At 44.9% G+C, this 26,729-nt stretch overlaps 1 protein-coding gene across 1 annotated transcript in view; it reads left to right on the top strand.

Annotated features, from left to right (window-relative positions):
* The window catches only part of FANCD2 (FA complementation group D2), a 909,275-nt gene that overhangs the window by 750,543 nt on the left and 132,003 nt on the right, over positions 1–26,729 (top strand). The window contains exon 39 of the mRNA XM_078661284.1: positions 10,504–10,542. Coding sequence (XP_078517410.1) covers positions 10,504–10,542 — 39 coding nt within the window. The remainder of the gene's footprint in view (positions 1–10,503; positions 10,543–26,729) is intronic.

Below are 26,729 nucleotides of genomic sequence, written 5' to 3'. Positions count from 1 at the left end.
GATACACAGTTGTCAATTGCACCTCCTGCCTAAAACAGTCTAACTAGTTTCATAGCATCAGTAAACTGTGGGAAATGACCTTAAGGACCTTTCTCTCCAGCTACCTTATACCACCTTTATTTCAGACAAACTGGTGTTAGGAATACCAGATGGGTTCCTGCCGAAGGCAGTGTTGCCTTCTCATGACGGGCAAACCATTACTCTTCTGACCTTCTTTGCTCCACCTCATTTGTTGAAAGAGGAGGAAATGGTCTAAGAGCCCATAACAGTGCTGAGCCTTTAAAATTGTTTGTACCAAGGACCATCTAATGGAGGACCTGCTCTTTGTGGAGTTGTCTGGAGCAAAGAAGTGCAAGGTGGTGGAGTAGCTGACCATCTCTCAATGGACAGTCCTCTATATTAAAATTTGCTATGCATTAGCTGAGAAGCAACCTCCAGAGGGTCTAAGGACTCTTTTAAAGGGAGCTAATGCTGCTACCACTGCATTGGCATGTCGAACACCTGCCCTGGATGTCGATCCGGCAGCTACGTGGGCATACATTGACGGTCAGGTCCATCGGGATGCGAATTTTGTCCATTCTGCAGGACTTATTGACCTAAGGGCATTCTACACACTCGCCAACTTTGGAAGGTATTGATTTGGTAGCTGTTCACAAAGTGAGAAATCTGCAGTTAGAATTATCCATCAGAAGAACAAGTTAGTTACTTTCTGTAGCGTTCTTCCTATTCGATACTCTTACCTAAAACCAGACTCCTCGCTGCCCTCCCACCGCTCCTTTCTGTGGACTGGTCTCTTTTTCCGTCTAATAAAGTCCCATTTTATGAATCTGCACACTTGTTCCTCCTGTTTGCTAATAGGAGCTGTGTCTGAGGAGGCAGACAAGCTTCCGAAAGAAACTGATGTCCGCTTGCTTGGGTTGTATTTATATGTGTCTCTGTTCGGCGTCTTGGGACTGCTTTTTAGGTCTCGCCTGAGCAGCGCGCACGCGCTGCACTGCGAGACTTATTGTAAGGGGGCTTCAAAAAGCTCACCACACATTCGTGCATGTGTGGCCTATTGCTTGCAGTTACCCGCACAGGCGCCACGTGTATTGAATTATCTTGCCCAGACGAGTGCACGAGAATTCAAAACACATGGCTCGCTGTGACGCGTACGCACCACTCGCGTGCTTGTTTTGGCTGCCAGCGCCTCATGTTTCCCCACTGCTCGACTTTTTTGGCGCTCACTGTCACAGGATCTCTGCTTCCCTACTTCCCCGCATTCCGCCATACCCCAAGCGCCCTCGGCAGGATGACGGTAAAACGGCCATCATTTGTATGTGTGTTAACATGCTGCAGTTGAGTTTTCAGTAAAGGTTGTTTGATAATTGATGCGGTACTGTTATCTGTTTCAGTGGTTGTGTGGTGTTCGTTGCGGTCACCGGCTTCCACCAGAGGGCATGTGACCCTCCTTCCCTGGCCCCTGGGGTTTCGAGGAAGTATCGTCACCCCTCTCCCGAAGCCCTCTAAAAGTGACAGTTTTCTGGTCCATCCAGGACGACCAACAAGCAGCCGGTGTACTGCGCGGGACACCGGACCTTTAAGAATCATATCTCTGGGTCGCCCCGCAGCCAACTCTGTGCTCTCGGAAGCAAGGACTTGTGGAAAACAGATAATTTGTTTCTGCCGCGGGAGACCAACAAGCCAAACCTCCGCGAGAGGCAGCTAAAGATTTTAATTCAATCAATCAATCAATCAATGCATTTATATAGCGCACTACTCACCCAGAGGGTCTCAAGGCGCTCGGTTAACCCCCGCCCGGAAACCAGGCAGATTAAGCACTGCCACGGTCTGGGCACCGGTTGCGCACCACCATCCGCAGGTGCGATTCTGATGCCCGCCTAGGTGCTCTCACGGGCGGGGGAGGGGCTGAGGTGCCACAGCCCCAGCTTACCACTGCAGAACGAGAGATTTGTCTGAGATGTCGACTTGGAGGCAAATATGTGGAACTAGAGGCAAGATGGCGGCCGCGTAGGACGGCCGGAAAGCAGCTCGATTGAGGAGATGCCGGAGTGAGAGTAGTATGACCCCGCAAAACCTGTACTAAGGAGCCACGGAGCGTGTAGAAAGTGAATATCCAAGTCAGCGGGTGATGCAAGACACGAGACGCGGGTGACGCGAGGTGCAAGGCGATGGAAAATTCGGAAACGCGCTAGAGGGAAAATCCGCTGTATGAGACTGACCTGCCGACGGCCGCTTAAGCGGCTGCTATTGGATCTGCTGCAGGTGGCGAGGAGGCTGAGAGGCGGGCCAGCTGCGGGGCCGTTTGTGGAGACTGCGGAGTTGGCGGAGACAGCCCTCTTCAAACAAACGGTGCGGAGCTCACTGTTGAAACGGAGCCGGCAGCGGAGCAGCAGACAGCACCGACCAGCGGAATCTCGGCAAGTAGAGATTCAATCGAATTGGCAAGCGAACTTGCATCGGAGTGCCGAGGGGAGGACACTGAACGCCCTGGAGACCCTTACGGACCTGAATTTGGAGGATAATAACTGGGACAGCATTACATGCGGTAAGGAGCAGTTTGGGCTGGAGGAAAGGAGGAGGGAAATCATGGCTCCCAAGATTAGTGCAAGCGCCAAAGCAACCGCAAGGAGGAAGGCGGCAGCAGAGCTCGCGGATTCTATGGCAGAACTAGAGGGCAATAAAAGGAAGAAGCAAACCTCCCCAGCAAAAAAAATGGTGCAGCAGCAAGGGGGCAGTAAAGTAAATCTAGACTCTCAGGGCACCACCCCGATATCAGATATATTTCAAAAGTTGAGCAAAAATAAAGACTCTAAAGACTCTAATCTTGAGGCTACCCAGGCCACGGCAAAAGAAACTGGTGATGACGTCGACGATGCAGGGAGCCCCGATATCACAAGGGAGGTATCCCAAAAGGCTATAGGGTCTACTACACAGCCCTATACTGCCGGCAGCACAGAGGGGCACGAGCAAGGGGGGATGGACCCTGCAGGGGGTCTAGCAGAGGATTCCGAGGTTAAGGTATTGGCGATACCCCGAGTATTAGAAGAGATTTTGGAGGATGATACCGGGGGAGACAGTAGTGACAAAAAGGAAGCCCCAAGTGAGGCATTTTTCTCCGTATCAGAGGGCGGAGAATGGTCGGAGGAAGAGGAAGATAGTCTGGATCAAGAAGCCAGTGGTTCAGATACTGACAGTGATTTGGAACAGGACGAATTTAGTTCCCCGATAACCGCAGTGAAAGCCACGGCGGGAGCAAAAATACACTGTCAGAAAAGAGAACAACCGCTGACCAAACCAATCCCAGATAGCCCTGGAGGGGAATCGGCACAAATGTCCCTCCTGGAGGTCATACACCAGGAGATAATTGCACACAGGGAGGAAGCCCGTCAGGAGAGCCGTAAGTCTCAGGCGGCAGTTAGAAAAATGCAAGGGGTGGTAAGGAAGCTGACAAAGGTGTGTGTGAACCTGGGAGAGCGGGTTACTAACCTGGAAGAGCGAGTGGTTTCAACAGAAGCCGAGTCAGCGGCGGCGTCTAGTAAGGTAGACCTGCAGACAGCGCAGCTAACTGATATACAGTGGAAATTGGAGGCGTTGGAGAACAGATCGCGTCAGAATAATCTACGCATTCTGGGAATCCCTGAGGGGTCAGAGGATACAGACATGAAAGCATTTGTTGTCAAACTTTTTGAACTTGCCTTTACCGATCTGAAAGATTGGGATTTCGCTAGGGAGGTTCAGAGGGCACACCGCATCCCCGCTAAAATCCACAAGAATGCAAAAGAGGGTGACAAGCCCAGAGCAATATTAATTTTTCTGGGTAACTTCAATTTGAGGCAAGCAATTTCTGAGAGGGCGAGACCTGATAAAAAAAAGATGGTTGACGGTTACTCTTTCTTTGTTCGCCCCGACTTTTGCCATATCACGGTGGAGAGACGCTGGAGATTACGGCAGATGATTAAACCGTTTCAGGACAAGGGTATGCAGGCATACCTGATAAACCCTGCCCAGCTGAAGATAATCAAAGACGGAAAAACATTATATTTCTCCTCCGCGGTTAAGGCCAAAGAATTCTTGATGTCGCAGGGGGTTTAGAAAATGCCTAGAATTGTTAAGTAATGATTGATATTAGTGTCTGGTAATGATAACTGGGTTCATCATATCGGTAGTTTCTAGGCAAAAGTGAAGCCCTGTTAAGTTTAGGTAAAGCACAAAGTAGGAACACAGAGTGTGGGGTGGAGTGTTTTGTATATGGTGGGGGGTCATAGGAATTAAAGATGGGACTCAGGACTAAATCTCCTCAATCAGGGCCGCGAACCATCACGTGCACAGACCATTGGTCTGAGCGCCTCTGTCAAAGGGGGGTGGGTGAGGGGGAGCTCCGGCTGGGAGCTGAGCAAGGGGAGGTAGAGGGAGCAGGGGGAGGGGGTGGAGGGGAGAAAAGGGTGGGTGAAAAAAATGAAAAACTATGAGATGGAACTGAATATGACTTGGACTGGTATGAGATTCATGGTTAACAGACAACGTAGGAAAGGCAAACGCGTGATTAATGTCAGACATTATGATCTGCACCATTAATGCAGGTGGCTTAAACGACTGGAAGAAACGGCAAAGATTGAGTCACTTGGTTAAATCAAATAATATAGACATAGTGTGCATTCAGGAAACCCATATACCATGGGCTAAAAGGAAGCTGCTGGAGATGCGTGGGTATACCATGATCGGATGTTCATCACAATCATCTACGATTAGAGGTGTGGCTATTTTAGCAAAAAGTAACATGGGTGGAGTGAAACGCAGTAAAACTGATGGGTCTGGTAGGTGGGTCCTAGTGGAATTGAACGTGGGATTTACATTGTGTGTGATATATGGCCCAAACGAAGACGACCCAATGGTTTATGATAAATTGGAAGAAGAGTTGGCTAATTGGACCACCCCGATGATAGTATGTGGGGATATGAATATCTCAGCAGACTGGCAACAGGGAAGTAGATATATAGGTCGTAAACGTAAAGTAAATAGAGCTCTCGGTTCCTTAATCCAGTCTCATGGCCTGGTGGAGGTATGGGGGGAAAAAATGCCTGGGGATCGAGGCTATACATATTTCTCCCACCCGGCACAGAAATATTCGAAATTGGATTATTTTTTTGTGACAATGGGGGAAATTGGCAAGGTTAAAATAGTCAAATTACCAAGAATAGTCTCTGATCACAACCCCCTGATATTGACGTATAGGATTCCCAATATGCAGAGGAAAACATCAAGATGGACCTTTGAAAGGAAACTATTAAATGATGAAAGGTTTGTAAAGCATATTAAAAAATGGGCGAAGGAATTTTTCGAGTTTAACAGATATAGTGCTTCCAGAAATGGAGTTTGGGAATCCTTTAAGGCTGCATTAAGGGGTGAGACGATTAGTTGTGCAGCTAAATTAAGGAAAGAGGATAAAAGTGAAGCGGAAAAACTCATATCAGACTTAGCAGAGGTAGAGAGATGTCATATAGAGGAAATAGTTTTAGGTAAAGATAGTGGGGAAACTGTTAGAAATATGGTTCGGATCAAGGGCGAGATCCTAAAATTAATCACGCAGAAGGAGATATGTGAATATCAAACACATAGAGCTAGGAGGTATGAGACAGGCGAACAAGCTGGAAGAGCATTAGCGCTGCGCATTAGGCAAGAAACAAATCGTAATAAAATTGGTATGATCAAGTATAAAGGGGTAGAATATACAGATCCAAAAGCAATAATGGATGTATTTCAGAAATTCTATCAGGAATTGTACGATCAGGAGCCAGGGGTGCTACCACCGTCGCAAGATTTGGGACCCCCATGCCCAAGGGTGGAGGAGGAGGATAAGGTGCAATTGGATTTGGATATAACAGCAGAGGAGATAAGGACGGCTCTGAATGAACAGGCAGCGGGTAAAGCGGCAGGCCCAGATGGCTTACCAATAGAGGTCTATAGGGTTTTAGGAGAGGAAATTCTTCCTTTGCTTGAAGATCTATTTAATGGAATTATCTGTTCTGGTAAGGTCCCGGATACATGGAAACAGACCAATATTGTAATATTCCATAAGAAGGGAAAACCGGAGGAGAATCCCGGCTCATATCGGCCGATTTCGCTGATAAATGCGGATGCTAAACTTTATTCCAAGGTATGGGCGAAAAGGCTAGGAAGGATTATTGGTCAACTTGTCTCACCCTGGCAGCATGGGTTTGTCCCAGGGAGAGGTACTACTGAACATACAGCACGGGCAATCTCGTTATTTGATGCAATGGCTGCTGCGGGTGGAGATATGGCCATGATCCTTTTAGACGCCGAAAAGGCTTTCGACCGTGTGGTCTGGGATTTTATGTGGGATGTATTGGCCAGAAGGGGCTTTGGTGAGAAATGCAGGAAAGCAATTAAAGCTATGTATATGGATCCTGTAGCCAGAATCACCTCCATGGGACTACAGTCGGATGAGGTGGTGATTAGAAGAGGCACCCGGCAAGGATGCCCCTGTTCTCCTATACTTTTTTCACTCTATATTGACCCGCTGATTAGGAAGATTCTTGCTTCTGATAAAATAACCCCGGTTATAACTCACGGATTTACTACCAAGTTATTGGCGTATGCGGATGATCTGGCAATTGTTACTACTAATCCACAAACGGCAATACTGGAATTAAGCCATTTGGCTCAGGAGTTCGGGATATACTCTGGTTATAAGCTCAACACGGAAAAAACAATAATAATTTGTACAAAGAATATTCATAAAAGGGATCAAAGGTATGTGGACTCCGCGGTCTATCTGGGAGTTAAAATCAATGCAAATATAGGTAAAATCATACAGGAAAATTACGTGCCCTTACTTACATCAATAGACAAAGAATTGAGAAGAATCGATGTATTACATTTGTCTTTGATTGGAAGGGTGAATGTATTGAAAATGTCAATGTTTCCAAAATTACTGTATCTATTCCGTGCCATACCGCTACTCATTGATGAGGGTCTGATGAAAAAAATGGAAGCAGTGTTTGCACAATTTCTATGGCAATATGGAAAAATTCGGAGATCATTAGCTCGACTCTCTGCACCACTAGAGGGCGGAGGGTTATCGGCACCCAATTTAAGGTTATATCACTGGGTCTGCTTAATGCTGCATATGAATTATTTACTGAATTGTGATGTTCTAGAGAGGCCGCCAGGACCCCACAGAATTCCTACAATATATGAATTATTAATTGGAGAAAGGGCTATGGGGATTTTAACACGAGAAATCAATGTCTTGTATTTCAAAAGGAGTAACAGCAAGGTGATGTTAAGCGCGTGGGGTACATGGAAGGCGATTCTGAAATTTCTCAAGATCCCTAAGATCAATGGGACAGTAGATCTCTGGAGCGCAAGCCCATTCTTTCATCTAGGACAGAACAGAAATTGCGGCATATGGAAGAGGTTGGGAATTAGATGTCTGGGGGATGTCATGTGCAAGGATGAACTATTAGGGTTCGATGTCTTGCAACAAAAATATGGTATCCCTTCGAACCACTGGCTTTTATATAAACAATTAGAACAAACATTGAAGTCACTAAGGCCTAGGGTTTCCATTCAGGAGCTTACCCCGATTGTGAAATACATAATGAATGGTGGCAAGAAGATTAAAATAGGGTATAGATATCTTTTACAGGGCTTGGGAGAAGACATTGGACAAATAGAAACTGCCTGGGCTCAAAGAATTGGGGACCCAGATATAGATGTAGATTATGCTCTGGCATTGAATAGAAAAGTATTAAGAGCAACTAATTTAAAAGCGCAGCATTATAAGATGGTGTTTAACCTTTACTATACTCCCGCCAAGCTGTTCCAATGGGGTAAAAGAGATACTGATAGGTGTCCAAGGTGTAATCAAGGCCCGGCGGATTTATTGCATATGTTTTATTCTTGTCAGAATCTTAAGCCAGTTCTAACTGAAATGGAAAAGTTTTTATCGGGGCTGCTAGAGCGCCAAATTCCTCTATCCCCTACCACTGTTTTGATTGGCAGGGATGAAAACCTTATAATTGAACAAGAAGTCGAAGCTTTTATCTTTCTGTGTGTGGCTGTTTTTAGAATTTTAATTGCGGCGGCCTGGAAAGACCCGACAGCTCCCACTTTTCAGATGTGGCTTACGAGATTGTTGGGAACTCATAACATTGAGGAATGCCTATATAGCTTTAAAGGTAAAAAGAGGAAAGAGTACGGTAAAAATATATGGGCTCCTCTTAGTAATTGGAGGAAAATGAGATGAATAATCTGAACAGTTTTAGAGTCTCCTTTATCGTTCTGAATGTAACCCTGAAGATGTATATGTAGATGTATATATTTATTAGTAATGTCTGATTTTACCATTTTCTTATCCAGCTGATATCTGTAATTGTGTTTTTTTCTATATTCTGATCAATCTCAATAAAAAAAAAAAATAAAAAAAAATGGAGGCAAATATGTGAATGGCACATTAGCAGTGCTGCCCACACCAGGGGCGTAACTAGCAATAGTACAGCAGGTGCAGTGGCTCCTAGTTGATTTATTGGGGGGGGGGGGTCGTTTTCCTTGTGTGTATTTGAGCCGGTGGCAAAGTTGCTATGCCACTTGCCCTATCAAAATGGCTCTGAAGTGCCAGACAGTGGAAGAACCTGAATTAGTCACTGACAAAGTCCATAGTTCGCTACCATGTTTATCTCAAGAAGCTGTTGCGTGCTTTGCACGTACTTGTGATTCACAAGAGAAATAGGGGCGCAAAGGTACCTAGTTACAGTTTATAATTGGTATCATGGAAGTGGGTTTGTGGGGAATGCTCCTGCTCTGAAATGGTCTGATAACGTTGCACTTCTATTTAATCCACTCCAGGGTCTAAGGATTTGTCTGAGTGAATAAGACTCCTGAAGGAACGGGTTGCAAATTTGCACAAGTCGGTGAACCGTTGGGGTCGGGCGCACGAGAAGAGGCGTGCTGATTGGCAAAGGTTCCCCTCTACATCGTTAGTATAGACGTAGTGACTTAAGGGAGGAATATATAGTAAACGCTTACGTTTTACTAGTTTGGACTCCAGACGCTTATTTTTAATTGGGAATATCGCACAGCCGCATGCACTCTCCAGAAGGTTTGGTGCTTTGAAAACTGCACTTTCATTCTCAGTTTCACTAAAAGAGCCTTGCAGATGATGTCCACTTTTAATCTCTGACGTTTTAATGTCCTTCTACGGTTATACAAATGTCAAAGCTCTGGTGAACTGCCAATGCCCTTTTGCTTTTATTCTATAATTGCAGTGTTTTTTAATAACCGCGCGAATAAAGCTGTGACACATGAAAGTGTTTATTGAAGACCACCACAAAGCACATGCTAGAAGCTGAAGCAGGCTGGGTTCAAAGTGTCTCCCCAGCAGGGCTTTTAGTGGGATGAAAAAACTAAGGGGTCTCTCAAAGGGGTGTAGCCAATGTAATTAAGGACGTGGCATAAAAAACACCTAAGCCAAAAATCTGTGCTTAGCATAGTGTGCCGCCCAACTTGTATTTTGCTGTTTCTGTCATTGCATCCTGATATATGATACAACAAGTAACATCATACCTACAACAAGACCGGACTATTGGCTTTGTCAATGGTGGTTAGTTGCATAAGATAAATAAGCACCAACTATGGCTTGTATATAATATTGAAAAAGCTTCCACTTAAAGCCCTTGTGACACCACCACAAAGTTGCTGCTCCTGAGTTTCATAAAGAGAAGGGGAATCCAGAGAGTATCCACCAGCAAGAGCGTTACCGAAGGTAAGCACCTTGTTCATGACTTTCTGCATTCATGCTAATTTTTTCCAGTTGCTCAGCTAAAAAGAGAAGATGCCATTTGCATGGTTTGTCTAAACATCAGCGTACGTGAAAAACACTTGAGTAATTTTGGATGATCTGCTTCCTTTCCTATCTATTTATCTGCAATATTGTGGACTTCCAGGTTGATGGAATGTGGGGTCCAGAAATGCACAGGTCTGTGGGGCTAGGCTTCCTAGAGTGGCAGTTCACCAAACTACAGGAGTTCAGAATTTTCAAATTGATAGAAAGTTGTGCCATGGTATTTGAAAGTTCACCATTCACTAGTTGCTATATTCAAACTGCTTGACATTCAAAACTGCAAGTTACTGAAGCACCAGAGATGCACTGTTACTGAGTTGGGGTAGTGAAAGGTTAAGCTGTTGAGACCTTTAAGATCTATATGCTGCATGTTTCACAAAAGTGAATCAAGCTTCCCCAGTTTCCCTTTTTGATTCCGTTATAGATCATGTGCCTGTAAAGTGACCCTTTGAGTATGATTTAATGTCAGCAAACACCAGCAAATGTAATTTTGATATACTGACTTGAATACATCTGACCACTCATTAAAGTATTTTGACCGCTGTGCTCCACGTATGAATCTGTTGTACCTAACAATGATTTAGCAACTTGACATATGAATTACGCAGAAGTGACGCATCTTTTTATTCTCTGAACAGATATTTGATAGCCGGAATGTTGTCAACACTTGTCTAAGGGTAAGTAATGGGTTTAACTAAATGTATTTGTTTTTTAAAGAATTTAATAATTTCAAGCAAGAATGTTCTGTCCAGATCCTGTCTCAAAAAGAGAAACTGATTTCTGTGCTAGAAAAAACAAGTTTTCAGAGTAAAGTTAACGATATGTGCATATGCAAACTACAACATTTGAAAAAAATCAATTAAGGGCTGGATTTAGATATGAGTGGTATTAGAAAATCCTATGATGTATAGAGGAATCAGGAAACTCAGAGAAAAATCTACCCTAAGAATTCCTTTACAACACCATGGTGATGGAAATTGAACCAGCTGATTGACAATAATTCTACAGATTTCGCACTTCCCCGAGAAGATTTCAGTTCCCAATTGGCTGACCCAGGTCCCAAGTAGTAAATATGCTGAAATGCACCTGTTCAGAACAAGCTTAGGTTACCCTTCTTGTGTGTTGTGCTCTTATATATATATAAGTGAGTGCAAATGAAGGTTATATTTATGCATTTATTTATGTATTTGAGTGCATTATACAGTGCTACCTTGTGGCCACTTCACGTCAATAATTTGACACCTCAATCATTTTACCAAATTTGGGACTTCTTGTCACTCGTAAATTCATAACTTAAGTATGAAGTATGTTTATATTTTTTTGTAATACGTTTCTGTTTTTACTATCCTGTACATAGATTTATTTGTCTGTGTGTATTCACTGAAAAAACTTTTTTGATTGAAGATATAGTTTGCTTTGAAGGACAGTTACAACTTATAAAAAGAAAATTCAAATATAATCACAGAAATTCTTCTGTTTATGGCTAGCTGCACAGCCATCATGTCCTTCCTTATATTGCTGAGTACATCATGTGACATCACAGATGCTCTCACTCGGAGACTACATTAATTAGTTTTTTTATATTGCTATTGGGTTTTACAATATAATCAACAGTTGCATGTGACAATGATTGGTGATTGACAGTGATGTTGGACAGTAAATACAATCTGGTCATACATGAATCTGTATTAAACAACACTGGTGTAGGGCATGTAAAGGAACAGAGGTTTGAAGAGTCCTCGTTATACATTGAAAATTAACAGCGGCATACCCTCACAATGGTGCAAACTAGGGGAAAACTTGGAAACTGGGGCGAAAGGCAGGTGGGCGTGTTTGATGACAATGGCAGATTATGAGGATAGATGCAGGAATAGTGGCGCGGGTGGATAGGCATACAGGGCTGTGTTTACCCCATGAAGGTGGGTGAAAACTGCCAGTGAGTGCTGATGTAGAGGCCCTCAACTGGTGTCGTATTTGTGGCATGTATGGTGAGTGCATGATGTGACCATGGATGAAGATCGTCGTTTCACACCTTCTGTTGTAAATGCATGAGTAGAGTGTCCCATTCGAGGGAAATAGGTTGTTTGCGCATTGACGTATGTCCTCATAGCGGAGTTGGCAGGGTATGCTCAGACGTGAGTCCCTTGCTCACTTTGCCACTGGAGTCAAGCAAGCCCGGCTGAAGACGGCTGTAATGCCAGAAACCGGTCCTGGGAAGCTTGATTCCGGTCCAGGGAAGACATGGCTTGGCAGTTCGGGCTGTACTGTTCCCATGAGGCACAGGGTCAGACTGATTTGCATATGGCCATGTCTGAACTGGGGTGGCGGAGTGAGCTAAAGAACGGTGATGGATTAAACCCAGATCAGTTGACTGGGGGTGAGTGTTTGTATTGTCAACGCTCCGTCCATCACCATCTTTGTTCTTTCTTTGTAGGGCATGTAAAGGAACAGAGGTTTGAAGAGTCCTCGTTATACATTGAAAATTAACAGTGGCATACCCTCACAATGGTGCAAACTGGGGGAAAACTTGGAAACTGGGGCGAAATGCAGGTGGGCGTGTTTGATGACAATGGCAGATTATGAGGATAGATGCAGGAATAGTGGCGCGGGTGGATAGGCATACAGGGCTGTGTTTACCCCATGAAGGTGGGTGAAAACTGCCAGTGAGTGCTGATGTAGAGGCCCTCAACTGGTGTCGTATTTGTGGCATGTATGGTGAGTGCATGATGTGACCATGGATGAAGATCGTCGTTTCACACCTTCTGTTGTAAATGCATGAGTAGAGTGTCCCATTCGAGGGAAATAGGTTGTTTGCGCATTGACGTATGTCCTCATAGCGGAGGGCATCATCTTTCACTGCATGCCATTCATATACTGCTCCATACTATGCAGCTACCGGAGAGGCTGTGGGTGAGCACCAGTGATGAGTGAGTGCACGTTTGGCAAGATTGAGTGCTATGGCAGCAGAGCTATGTCATACTTTTAAATTTTTTTTTACGCTTAAAAATGCCTAGGGAGCATGCTTCCCATTTGTAAATATCTGGCAACTCCGTGACCTCGCGTATTGGGGTGTTGACAGATTGCCAATAACTCTGTAGAGCAGGACTTGACCACAACATGTGCATAAGGTCTGCGTCAGGGCTTGGCAACATGGCCTCAGTCTGAGATTACATGGCAGCAAATGTCTGCAGTTCTACTGACAGCCAACAGTTGTTCTCCCAGACATTACATAGAGGCAACAGGATACATTTGTACTATTAAGCAGCAAGGAGCAGAGAGCAGTAGGTGATTTCGAGTGGCATACCTTCTGATGAATGTGCGAGTAGGAAGGACACCACGCCCCCCCCCCCCCCCCTTGACCGAATCGTTGGTATCCCCTAAAGCATAGGGTGAATGAAGAAACACGGGTATTAGCATCCCAGGTAGCTGTCACTTGGGTTCACTTATAGGAGCACTGTCTCACATAAGAGTGTAGAATTTCAGTAGGCATCTGCAACTTCATGATAGGGATCCTACAACCCTGATGAATGCCCCAGACCTAGTATGCTAAACTATATGGGCAGAAACATGTTGGTAACTTTAAAGATGGACTAGAGTCATTATCCTCTTAGGTTCCATCATTCAATTTGGTTTTATTGTACCGAGGGTCCTCACTTATAAAGGTGATAACCGAGGAACACAAAGGTATTTTTATTAAACTGGATCCCGGCCCTGTCCTGAAAGTTTTATGTAAGAACTCCCCCCTACCGCCAAGTCTTCGCGGAGGTTGAGTCCGCCCTGGTAGCACCATCTTACTAGGGTGGGGAGAGGATGCCTATGATGAAGCATGACTCGATAACGTGTGTGAAGCATCCTCTTCCAATAAGGTTGGCCTCGCTATTTTGAAGGGTCCTACGAGACCTTTAGTAGGTAGCTTCTTTTGTGGTTAACTTGCATTTGTACTGATACCAATGACTGTCCTCACAGAAAACTTAAGACAACCAAAAACTGCAGTTCCAATTAAACAAAGTTATGACCTCACAAAAAAGTAGTTTCCTGGTAGATTTGGAGAGGCACCAGTAGCAACATTCATTGTACTTCAAGGTGTGTGAAATACAGATTCATTGTCCCAGGGACACCATCCTCCAGGACACTGGTGTTCCCTGGCCTGTAGAAAGCAGGTAGGGAAAAAAATCTATTTTCCGCCTACACGCTCCAAGGCAGCGTATACATATTTGCTCCCGCCTGTGCAGGACCAGTCAAAAAGGCTGCTCTTGACTATAACTCACGTCCTCGCCATGCACTGCTAATTACCTTCCATATTGCATCACTCATGACATGTTCTATGACCTCGTTGATAACATCACTGCAACATTTGAAATGACATCATTGAGGAAATTAGTTATAGTTACTTTAGGGAACGAGTTATATTTACTTGAAATAACTATCACTGGTGATTTTCAGTGATTTTGTGTGTTTTAAATAGTATGTTTAACTAACTTTTTCACATCAGTATAATGTTTTTTTTTATTTCTAAGGTTGTTTTTCTAATGTAAAGTAGCATATTATTACCATTCCTAGCTATAATGTAACTTTAACCTTTGTGTGTTTTCAGTGAGCAAAAAAAATATAGTTTTTTTGACTTTCCTATATCTTTGGCCCTGTTAGTCAAATCTCTCTTTTAGTATGTATCTCAGCTTTTTTTCAAGATCCCTGGCTCAAATTAAGTCATACTTCATATACATAGTCTTTTTTATGAACATCTTTCAGATATGGATTATATCCCTTTCTTTATATGTCTCCTCTCTCTTTTTATGATCTTTGCCCATATTTTTTTCATTTCAGTTTCATTCTTCCATTTGCACTTCATTAGATCTTGTGGATCAGTATGCACTTTAAAAAGGCTACTTGCGCTTTGAGAACTTTGCATATTGCATTTCTGAAAGATGCACTTTCTTTAAGAACCCCTTTCTCCCCCAACAGATCTGGTTGCCCAGTAGGCACTTTAAAAAGTGTTGTTTGCATTTCAAGAGCTTTGCCATTGAAGTTTTGAAAGATGAACTTTCTCTAACAACCCCTTTCTCCCTAAGAAAATGTGATGCACTTTAGACTGGTCTTGCTGCCTAGCATGCACTTTAAAAATGTTATTCAGTATGCACTGATCTTGTTGCTTAGTATGTACTTTTAAAATGTTGCTTAGTATGCTCTTTTGAAAATGTTGTGTGCACCTTAAGAACTTTGGACACTGCACTTTTAAAAGGTGCATTTATTCAGAGTATCTCTGTTTTCCTCAAGAAAACTTGATGCACTTAAAAAATCTGATGCACTTTAAGAACATGGAAGACACTTCAAGGAATAAAATTATATTATGATTTGAACAGTATCTTGCTCTTAATATGAAGGGACTGGTAGTGCATCTCTTGTAAGTTTAAATTGTAAAGTTTCTTGTATAGAAGAACTTCACTGGTTGAATGTTGTCTCTGGGGGGAAGGGAATCTCCATTGCTAGAAATTCCATTTCATTTTTCCCCACTAAGAGTTTGTGCAATATAAGAAGAAAACACAGATGTGGATAAAATGATGTACAGAAGGAAAAATATGTGTTCAATTATTTGATCAAGAGGGTACTTAACCATAATATGCATTGTCACAGCCATATAGTTGAGTGTATTAGTACTTGCCAATTAAACACAAAATATCCACAAAAGAGAAAATTGTATATTTAAAGAAATGTCATGTTGCACAGGAGCTGTTCAATGGTACTGCAATTAAATCTTCAAATGATTACTTCTCTGTTATAAAAATTAATTTGGTCTAATGTCATTTTAAATGGATTATGGTAAAGAAGGGATGTTTCCCTTTAAAAAGACACTCTGTAAGTTATGGCTCTATGACCCAGTTGAAAGCTCCGATCCAAACATGTAGGCTTTGTTTGTCAGCACAGTGCAGTTTTTGCTTATGAAAAAGTTATAAATAAACAAGCTTCTGGAACTGGCTGGGTCTCCTCTTTTGACTCTGGACATGTATGGCCAGTAGGTAGTTATAGTTATAACCATGTTTTGGTTGGAGAAGTGTTTTTTTGACTTGCGTATATCTTTGACAAATTTTCACGAAATGTTCCCCAAAAATTCCAAGCGCTCTTCAGCTGCTGTCTGGAAATTTGCAGGGTGATCCATCAAGTGGGGGACTAGAAAAATGGGGGTGTACCAAAACAAGTTTTCCCCATGTTAAGTCCCATAGGGTTTTTGACCAAGACTACAGCCTGAACCTCTCAACTGAATTACACCAAATTTGGCAGGAAGGTAGATCTTGGCCCAGAGAAGTGCCTTGTTGTGATTTGGTGTAAATTTGCTCAGTAGATTTACATATATTAACCAAAATCCAAATTTGTATATCTAGGGGCGCGGATCCGACAGTCCCCGTGCTGTAATCAGATTGGCTGCTAACACTTCAATCAGAAAGTGTTGGCACCCATGATGAGACTTGGCTTCAGCCGAATCCCACAAAAACCTTACACAATATGGAAAAGGGGGCAGGGTAGGAATACCCTAACCGCCCCCAGATGTAGTGGTGGAGTCTCACGGTAATCCCACTAGGGGTTAAAACATTTTTTTACAATTTTGCCACATAGTTGCAGGTTGATCTGTGAATTCTCTGCACAATTGGGTGGAAAAAACAAGTGCAGTCTCCTGTGCTTATGTTTTTTTAAAGAGCCCCCGGGGGCATGCCTTCTTTGCTGTATTGGTGAATGAGTGGCAGTGTGTGTGGCTGTATGGTTGCGTGTTTGAGTACCTGTATGGGTGAGTGGATGTATTGGTGAGTGAGTGGGTACATAAGTGGCTGTACGGATGAGTTTGTGGTTTTGTGAGTGGCTAAATGAGTGAATGGGAGTGTGAGTGGTTCCGTGGATCAATGAGTGGGTGTGCGAGTACTTGAATGGGTCTATGAATGGGTTTGTGAGTGGTTGTGTGGGAGTGTGTGTATGAGTACTTATATGGGGTGTGAGTGGTTCTTTGGATGATGTCATTGGTGATGTCATTTGAGATGTCATCAGTGATGTCACTGGCAATGTCATGAGTGATGTAATATGTGAGGGCATAAGCAGTGCATTGCGGGAGCGTAAGTTATAGTTAGCTAAGGTAACAATAGCTGCTGATTTTGTACGAGTGAAATCTGAGCCGAACTATAACATGCTTGAAAGAGTAAGTTGTTCTACAGTATGGGAACAGTCAACTACTTTGTTATGGTGTAATCAGATTGTTGAATCGGCCAAAGTATTCTCTACTGGTGATATTCAGCAGCAGTTTGCCTGAGCAAAATATTTCTTGAAACAACTGACGTCTCATGGAGGAATTCAGGGTGGCGTGGTCCCCTGTCTCATATTTATTACGACTCTACAATCAACAGAATTTGAGAGGGAAGTACTTCCTCAAAATGAAAAGGTACTAGAGTACAGGTCCTGGATTCTAAGTGAGTAGCTAGTTAGGATAAAATAGTAGATAAGCATAGATAGAGGGCAGAGAGTTTGATTAAAGCAGGTTAATCACACGTTGATTACTGCAAAGACCACTATCAGCAGATGGTGGAAGAGTGCTTTGGTCACACATTTGCAACATTGGTGGGGGGGTATTCCCTAGTAAGGGGGAACAAAATCACCTCACCTCTACAGAAATTTGAGAAACCCAGCTTTATGCGTAGAATATATATGAATACATAGCTGTTAAAAAGCTATATAGTGTATTCACCCATTAACCTATAAAACAATATTTCATCAATCCACCTAAATAGACACAGACTTATAGGCTATCAATGGGACATAGTCTGTTAGCTTTCAAATACTTTTCCAAACTATTTTTAACCAAATACGTCCATTGCTGTGTTATCAGCTTGTAGACAAAGAAATACATACTGTAACTTCTTCCACATTGATCAGGCCCTAAGTTTCATGGACTGCTGTTTTTCTTTTTAGCCCTCATTTACTTAGTTGGTGCATGGTCCATGCTAAGCTTTCCAGATAAGAATTAAAACTCTGAAATTAATTAGATCTCTAGCAGATAGCCAGTCTACTCGTATCCCATGCATAATCATATGATCAAAGTAGTTTATTCAACATACAATTGCGATTGCCATATTTTGAACAGCTTTCAACTTCTTCAAATTGAAGTGGCTTATGTTCAAATTTACATCAGCATCATACAAGAGCTTTGAAAAATCTGCTGCATTTACCAGCAGTGTGAGATGTTTAGGTTGAAGTAACTGGTATATTTTGGATGAGTTCAATAAATGTAAATGGATGGTGTTGGGACTGTCCACATTTGATTATCAAAAGATAGCGCTGTATCAAAAACAACCCCAGATTACTTGTGGTAGCACAGACTCTGGCAAATGCCTTAGCCGAGGTATCCAACATTTACTTGATTTGTAGCTCAGAACAATCATTTTACTATTGCTTGTGTTTAAACATAATCAATTGATAGTCATCAAGTATTTGTCAGCTCTTAAACATGACAGTGCTGATAGTGTAGACAATGACTGCTTATCAAGAGCCACAACAATGTGATTGTCATTGGCTTACATTTGATACCAGAGAACATGAGATTCAGTTAAAGCCTAATACTTTATCCAAATGTCATTATGTTGGGAAAGAAGAGGGTGACTGGGCAAAGATTAATTGGAACAAAATTTAGCCCAACATGTTTTGGGGTTATGAGGTTTGCAAGATTTTTGAGGGAGGAAGAGGGTGGGAGATGGGCAGTTAAGTAGGAGTTAGAGAAAACAGAAAAATACTGCAAAGCAAAGAGTGAAGAAGCAACTTGAGTCACAAAAGTGAAGAGGTTTCCTACCTTTGCTGAACTAACTGACTTATCTTGGTTGCTTATTGACTACATTTGTGTTGCTGCGATAGGATGGAGACCAAACCTAGTATTTTTTTTTTAAACATAATTTTTATTGAGTTTTGATATAAAGGTACAGTCAACAGTATGCATATGTATACAATTGGTGTTATTTACGTTTGATACAGAGTATAAATTGTGTTTGTTTCATCATTTTGATACATTAGTATGTGACGTGGTGTGATACATCAATTGTGGTTTAGGATATTTACATATAATCTTAATAATACAGATGAGCACATACTCTTGAGGAATTGACACATTGTCATTTTACCTCCTGCAACTCCCACCCGGAATATCCCACCCACAACTGTACCCTCCCAATTAATAATAAACTATAAACGTAGCCGCTTGTGGTCAATCCGTACTGCCGGGGCAGGATCCCTGGGGAATCAATTGTGGCGAAGGTGAACAGGGATCTCCAGGGGGAGGAGGGGAGGGACTAGGGGACTAGGTAGGATTCAAGAAGTATGCCGAGGGGGTGGGGTGGAACGGGAGGGGACTTGTAGGGGGGGGGGGGGGGGGGGGGGGAAGCCGACCAAACCATGTCAAATATATTTTAGAAAAATGATGTAGTAGTATTCCAACCTGTTAACCAAACAATTTCTTAATATTTAATTTTCTTTCCCCCCCCCCCCTGTGGGATGAGTCCTTATCCCAGCAATCTCTTTTTTTCAGGGGATTGATTCTGAACCATGATATGGCAGATCAGATGAAAATATTTCATTCTAATGCATACTCCTTCCTTCCCGTCTTGATTTGTAACCGTATTCCCAAGCTCCTGATGTCATTTGGAAATTATCAGCAGCAGGTTGATCCTGATGGTGCTATGAAACGTTCTTGCTGTGCTAAACAGAAATATGCATGACATCATACTCTTATTTTACAAAATATGTAAGATTGCACTAGTTCTGATAACATCAGTTTCTTTTTCACAATATTCACAAATATCAAGATCCAAAGTTTGACAGAGCTTTATGTCCATTTTTTTCCTCCCAAAATCAGAACAATTTATTGCGCTGTTGGTATGGCGACTGGTGACAGCGCGCCGATAGGCAAAGTTACCCGAGTTCTCCTAGGAGGCTCGGTGCTACAGCAGAGGTGCTCCTGCTTTTTTTAAAAATTATATTACTCTGCACTTGTAATTTTAACTGTGTTTTTAACTTTGGATTAATTGTTTTAAACGTGGTTCCTACCTGCTCCCGCACTTTTCACCGGGCGGGTCCCCGTTCCACCGCAGCTGAGTGCTGTTTGTGTGGAGGGATGAGGATCCGCCCCCAACACCAACACTTCTGGTTGGGGGCTGCATTTAGTTGGTAGGTGTGCTCGGGCGCATAGCGACTGGTGGCAGCGCGCCGATAGGCAAAGTTACCCGAGTTCTCCTAGGAGGCTCGGTGCTACAGCAGAGGTGCTCCTGCTTATTTTAAAAATTATTTTACTCCGCACTTGTAATTTTAACTGTGTTTTTAACTTTGGCATAATTGTTTTAAACGTGGTTCCTACTTGCTCTCGCACTTTTCACCGGGCCGGTCCCTGTTCCAACGCAGCTGAGTGCTGTTTGTGTGGAGGCTCCTCCCCACAACACGAACACTTCCAGTTGGGGGCAGCTCTTAGTCAGCATGTGTGTCTGGCCGCGCATCGGGTGCGCCTCTGGCGCGCCAAAGCCAATCCCATCTGCACCCACCCCAGCGCCAGTCATGCAGTCCATGTGGCTAACAAAACAAAGGTAATTCAATGGTCCAGGCACAAGTTAATGGCTTTGAAGGTTAAACCCTGTACCACAGCTCATAAGTGTAATTTGATTCTAGATTAGCCTATAAACCCGTGTCTGGAGTGCAATTGGGTGCCAGGTGAGATTGGTTAGACTGGAGCCCTTAGCGATCCAATAACTACTGCAAGAGCGCAGAGCGACTCTAGGGATAACATTAGGGCAGGTTTAATAAACTGTAGATCCCTGTCTAAACACGCAGAGGATCTTTGGCTACACTGGCTGAGGGGGGAGTATGAGATCTTGTTTCTCACAGAAACATGGTTGAAAGATGATGCTCTCACAGACGTGGCACTCGCCATCCCAGCGGGCTTTACAATTTGCTGTGCAAATAGACTAGGAGAAAAAAGAGGAGGCGGAGTGGCGATTATCTTGAAATTATATTAAAGTAGAAATGCCTCTGACACCATAGATTTGACACATACTTTTGTACAATGCCCTATTTATTGACATTGACTGCGTTTATAATTGTGCATTTTTCAAGAATTATTCATTGATACATGATAAGATGTAAGCACATAAATCGTAGTCATCTCCTTTAGTAAAAAAATGTTTTACCATAAATTCAAAAGATAATTTTCTAACATAAACATTTATCTACACAACATTTAACGATACTGTACACAAATACTAAACAATAAAATGACCTATAATCTCAATGTGTGTTGCTCACAGACAATTTTCAGTTTTGTTCCTCTTCCGAGTAGCTTAAAGAAAGAGGAGGGTCTTACTTTAAATCAGAAAAAGGGGTAACTAGCTTTGGGGTATCAATACTTTTCCCACAAAGACACGTTAATTATAATCCTGGATGAGGTCGAAGAATTCCTTTTTGTGAATTTTATGCCGTGGCGTGAGATACGTCTCTCACTGTATGTCCCAATGATTCACTAGGTCATAAGGCATGCACTTCTCCTGGCCTGAATCATAAGCCCGATGTTGTTCTTGTAGGACATCGTACTACACCCACATGAAAAAAGTGAAAGTTCCTCTTTGTTATGGTTGTCTTGTTGGTCACTGTGCCCAACGTGGTGGCGGTACTCTCATGTATCTGGCAAGGCGGAGTCCTTGTAAGGGTTTCTCCAGAACGCTCTGTTGTTCAGCGTATATTCTTTATTTATTTTTCGGCGTCTTGCCGGGCGGCGTCTCCTCGCTGGAGGTCGTCTCTTCGGCTCCGGGTTCTGCTGTATCCTCGTTCGAGCAGAAAGACACCTGGGAGATAGCATGCTCTGCATTAGCGAATATGGGTGGGGTTCAAGGCCTTCATTTTTGTATTAGACATACACTACAATTTCCTTCGCAGGCCTGTTAATATACAGACCGCCCGACTGCCTAACTACCATTCACGAAGAACTCTGCAATTACATCGCGCAGAAATCTTTTTTATTCTCCAATTTCATGGCACTGGGGGACTTTAATCTTCACTTAGATGACCCCTCCTGTACACAAGCCAGGCAGGTCGTTTCCCTCCTGAAGGGGCCAATCTTTCCCTATCTACTAACCTTCCGACACACAAAGCACGGCATACCCTGGACCTCATTTTCTCTAATATACCGTCTCTAATAAGCAAAGCCCCGAGACAGCTGGTGTGGTCCGACCACTTCCTCGTCCCTTTCACCTTTAATCTGGCTAAATCCCATCCCCCAGACAGCTCCCGCTACTTTGTGAAAAGAAATTGGAAAAAGTTGACAGCTGAATTTTTGGACCCAGTGCCCCTTGCCAGCCAACCCGCACTCTCTAGGGACCCTAACGCTGACTCCGTGACCCTTCATATGTGGATCGTGAAGGCAGTGGAGGTCACTGCCCCAGCAAAAATAATGAAATCCTTCGGGAAATCACCTTCCGCCCCCTGGTTTTCAGAGAAGCTGAGAAACATGAAAAGTAGATGTAAGCAGCTGGAGAGACACTGGAGAGTGAATTACGATAGCTCAGCTAAAGATGCGTACAAAAAAATAATTAAAAGAAATGCACAAATCTATGAAGAAAGCCAGGAAAGATCATATAGCTAGCTGCATTGAGGAGGCTAATAAACCTGACAAAGCTATTGTTAAGGTTGTTAATTCCTTTCTTAAACCTCGCGAGTTGCTGATTGACGTTCAACCCTCAGCGGCACTATGTGAGGAATTATCAGAGTTCTTCGATAATAAAATCCGGAAGATTTACAACTCTTTTTCGGCCACAGTTGAAACGGTTAAACCTGATATATTGATAAGGAAAAATCCTAGACCTCTGCTCTCTAATTTCGCGCTGATAACGCAGAAGGAAGCTCTGGCGGCCATTCAGAGCTGGAAGTCAGGATCACCGGAGGACCCATGCCCTCCAAAATTGTGGAAGGTGCTGGCTAACTCCTCCTTTCAGGCGCTGTCTGAAATTTGGAACACCTCACTGACTGCAGGCATTTTTCCGGATTTATGGAAGCATGCAACGCTCCTCCCCCTTAAGAAGAAATCCAACGTTGATTCAGGTGATCTCAATAACTATAGACTTCTCTTTTGTCTGCACCAGCGAAAATGCTTGAAAAAATAGTGCAGAACCAGCTGGCCATCTTTATTGAGAGCAACAGCATCCTGCATGACACGCAATCGGGGTTCCTCGCAGGATTTAGTACGGAAATCGCGCTAATAGAGGTGGCAGACTCAGTCAGGATGGCGTTGGATTCAGGGGCATCAGCTATGCTGGTGCTCCTGGATCTCTCAGCAGCATTTGATGTGGTGGACCACTCCATCCTGACCCATCGCCTGCAGGACCTGGGGATTGAGGACACAGCCCTGCGATGGCTTAAATATTTCCTCTCTGGACGCACGCAGAGGGTGGCGCTTCCACCCCGTCAAAACCAAACGCAAGCTCCTATGGTGTGCGGTCCCTCAAGGGCCGGCCCTGAGCCCACTGCTTTTTAACATCTTTTTGGTGCCATTATTTGCATTGATTGCCAACTGGGGGGTGAAGGCGGTCTCGTACACCGACGACACCCAGCTGATATTTCCTTTCAAAGATCTGTCGAGTGCCTCTTTCTTGAATTTTAAGAGTTGCTTAAAAGACATAGCTCAATGGATGAACAATAGCAAACTCAAGCTGAATGCCAAAAAACTGAGGTGCTGTTCTTCGGTAACAGCCAACCTCCCGCCGCAGACCTTTAGGTGGCCGGAGGAAATGGGTTGCCCCCGAAGGCTGCGCAAAAAACCTGGGTGTAAAATGGCAGGCAGATCTATCATTCTCGGCCCATATTTAATAGGGGACAGGCGCTTGCTTTGGTAGTTTGAAGAACCTGCGCAAAGTCTTACACATTTTCCTAGAAAACTGCTGTCACTCAGAGGTCCATGCTACAGTAACCTCCCGCCTGGACTACACGAATGGCCTATATTTAGGCCTTCCAGCGTACCAGATAAAGAAACTACAGTTGGTCCAGAATGCTGCTGCAAGATTGCTCAAACATGTCCCATTCAAGCAACATATCTCTCCACACCTCAAAGAATTGCACTGGCTGCCGGTCACCAACAGAATAAAGTTTAAGGCCCTAACCTTAGCCTTTCGGGCATTCCATGGATCCTGCCCCAATTATCTGAAGCAGAGGCTTGGTGCGTACAAACAGCCTCGCTTACTTAAATCTAGCTCCCAGAATCTGCTATACTCCCCCCGAGTTAGGAAAGCTCGACTGGGGGGCAGATCCTTTACGGTTAGGGCTGCCATGCTTTGAAATACTCTGCCCAACGCCATGCGACAAATCACTTCTGAAACCATTTTTAGGAAATCAATTAAAACTTGGCTTTTTAATCTGGATTAACCTGCTGGACTCTCTGCTTTATGCAGGTCATCCTGCAAGCCACCTGTTGCTACAGCGCTTGACACCTCCTAGGAGGTAGCTGTTCGTAAATCACAGTATTATTATTATTATTATTATTATTGTTATATCACCTAATTCTTGTGTGTTTTTGTAACTATTGAGCCCAAAAAAAAAGTCAACAATGAAATTTATTTCCAAAAAGTATAATAACATTTTATATCTGAAAGAAACACGTTAGTGTTAGATTTCTTACCTTAGAATATCCCCAGGCGTCATACTGGATCCGGAAAGTATTCGTCAGCAGTACCCCTGCGCGTCGCTAGGCGTTGTCTGCGGCTCCGCGTCCGTCGTCGGCGTAGTGATCGCCGGGATGAAGTCGTCGAAGTACTTAGACGCCGCCCTCGCACACTGACATCAGTTCTTCTGTTTTGCTCGCTAGCAAGCGCAGATCCGGGAAGAGCAGTACTCTTAGTCATTTTTTTTACTAACCTATTGGATCACTTTTGATCTCTTTTCGAGTCGACCTTCGACTCGCGGTGCTGATAGGGATGCCTGGTTTTAAACCTTGCGAGGACTGTCACCGCTTGATGTCGGTGCCTTTATTGTCTCGGGGCTGACCACGATGACAAGTCGTGCCCCGACTGCCGGGCCTTGACCTCGAAGGCTAGACAGGAGCGGTCCCATAAGCGACTCGACCTCCGGCAGTCGGCTCCGCGCTGCTCGAGGTCCCTGTCGAGGAGAAAGTCGAGGGACCGGTCGCGGAACCGCAGTCATCACCGCTCGATGAGTCAACACCACTCGTTGGGCTCCAAGTCCTCAGGTAAGTCGAGGCACTCGAAAAAGAAGTCAAAGAGGAGTCCCCCCTACGCTCGCGCGACACGGCCGGGGGTTCGGGCGACACCGCCCACGCGGCTCCACCGGAGCCGCAAGCGCCTCGTCCAGCTCCACACCTGCCTGTCCCTGGCCTGCACGCGACGCCGAAGGAGATACGTGACTTCCTTGTGGCCATGAGGACTCACTTCCTTCCGTCGGACCCTGTCGAGGCGCCTTCTTGCCCCGTGGGTCCGTCTGGGAGTCCTATCAGTCCGGCGGCTTCGTCCCCGGCGCCGTCGGGTGCTTCGGCCCGGACGCCGTCGTCGACTTCGGTCCCGACACCGCAGGATCCGACCGTCGCCAGTCGACCTCACGACTCCCCCGCTGGCACCGACCCCGAAGGTGTCTCCCACGAACCCTCTCCGGCGCCGACAGGTGAGCAATTCACCTACAACCCGGCTCCAATATTTTTCCATGACTATCAGGAGACGGATGACGAGGGAGACTGGGAGGGGTCTGAGGACCCTCTGGCACTGCAGTGCCAGGACTGGGCAGATGAGCTAGGGGAGGCCAGTGGTCTGGACACTTCGCCCGACACTGGATTCGTCGCTCCTCCCTCTGTGGCTATGGAGGAGGGGGCTGTTTACAATGTGGTGTTGAGGTGCTCAAACCGCAGGAAAGCTCCTCGGAGCCTCTACTGCCGTTCAACGAAGACCTCACCGACGCTCTGTTGGGCACCTGGTTCAAGCCCTCCACAGGCCTCCCTGTGTATCGGAACGTGGCCCGACGCCACCGCCCGGCTCCGGACGACCCTAGTTTCCTGTCCGTTCACCCCACCCCCGAGAGCCTGGTGATCCAGGCCTCTACCTCCCAGACCGCATTCCCGACCGCTCCTCCGGATCGGGAATCGAAAAGGTACGATCAGTTTGGGAAGAAACTGTTCTCCTCCTTGAGTTTGGGGCTGCGGTCTGTCAACACTGCCTGCCTTTTGGGCCGTTACACACGAGGGAGGCGGTCCGCCGCCAACCTGGCTGAGGTTCGCCAACTTTTCGGGCGATGTCCAGGCCACCCTCATGGACATGCCCTTTGATGGCTGTCGCCTCTTTGGCGACAAGGCGGATAGTGCGCTGGAGCGTTTCAAGGACTCCAGGGCTACGGCCAAGTCCTTGGGCCTAGGCCAACGACAGCAAACTTCCGCTTTTCGCTCCTTTCGTGGCAAGGAAGGGGCGCCCCCATACGTCCAGCCAGCCACAGACCACAGGCCCAGGCTCAACGCGGTTGCAGATGTGGTTACCGCCGTGGCGGTACCGGGGTACACCTGCAGGGTCAGTCCACACCCTCCCTTGCAGCATCTGCCTCTAAGCCTTCCTAGTCCGGCATTTCAGGCCCATTCGTCGCCAGTGGGGGGCAGGGTCCGCCATCACCTCCCCCACTGGCGGACCATCACGTCGGCCTGGTGGGTGCTGCAAATCGTCCGAAGGGGCTACTCCCTCTCCTTCGAGGCGACCCCTCCAGCCATGCCACCGCAGTACCACCGCATGTCGGGGGATCACTTGCAACTTCTGCAGGAGGAAGTTACGGCCCTCTAGGCCAAGGGGGCCGTCAAGCGCGATCCTGGGCCAGAAGTAGGACG

This window comes from Lissotriton helveticus, chromosome 9, assembly GCF_964261635.1.
Source record: "Lissotriton helveticus chromosome 9, aLisHel1.1, whole genome shotgun sequence".
Classification (NCBI taxonomy): domain Eukaryota; kingdom Metazoa; phylum Chordata; class Amphibia; order Caudata; family Salamandridae; genus Lissotriton; species Lissotriton helveticus.
Note: the sequence above shows the minus strand (reverse complement) of the source record. Positions and strands in the feature narration are given on the sequence as shown.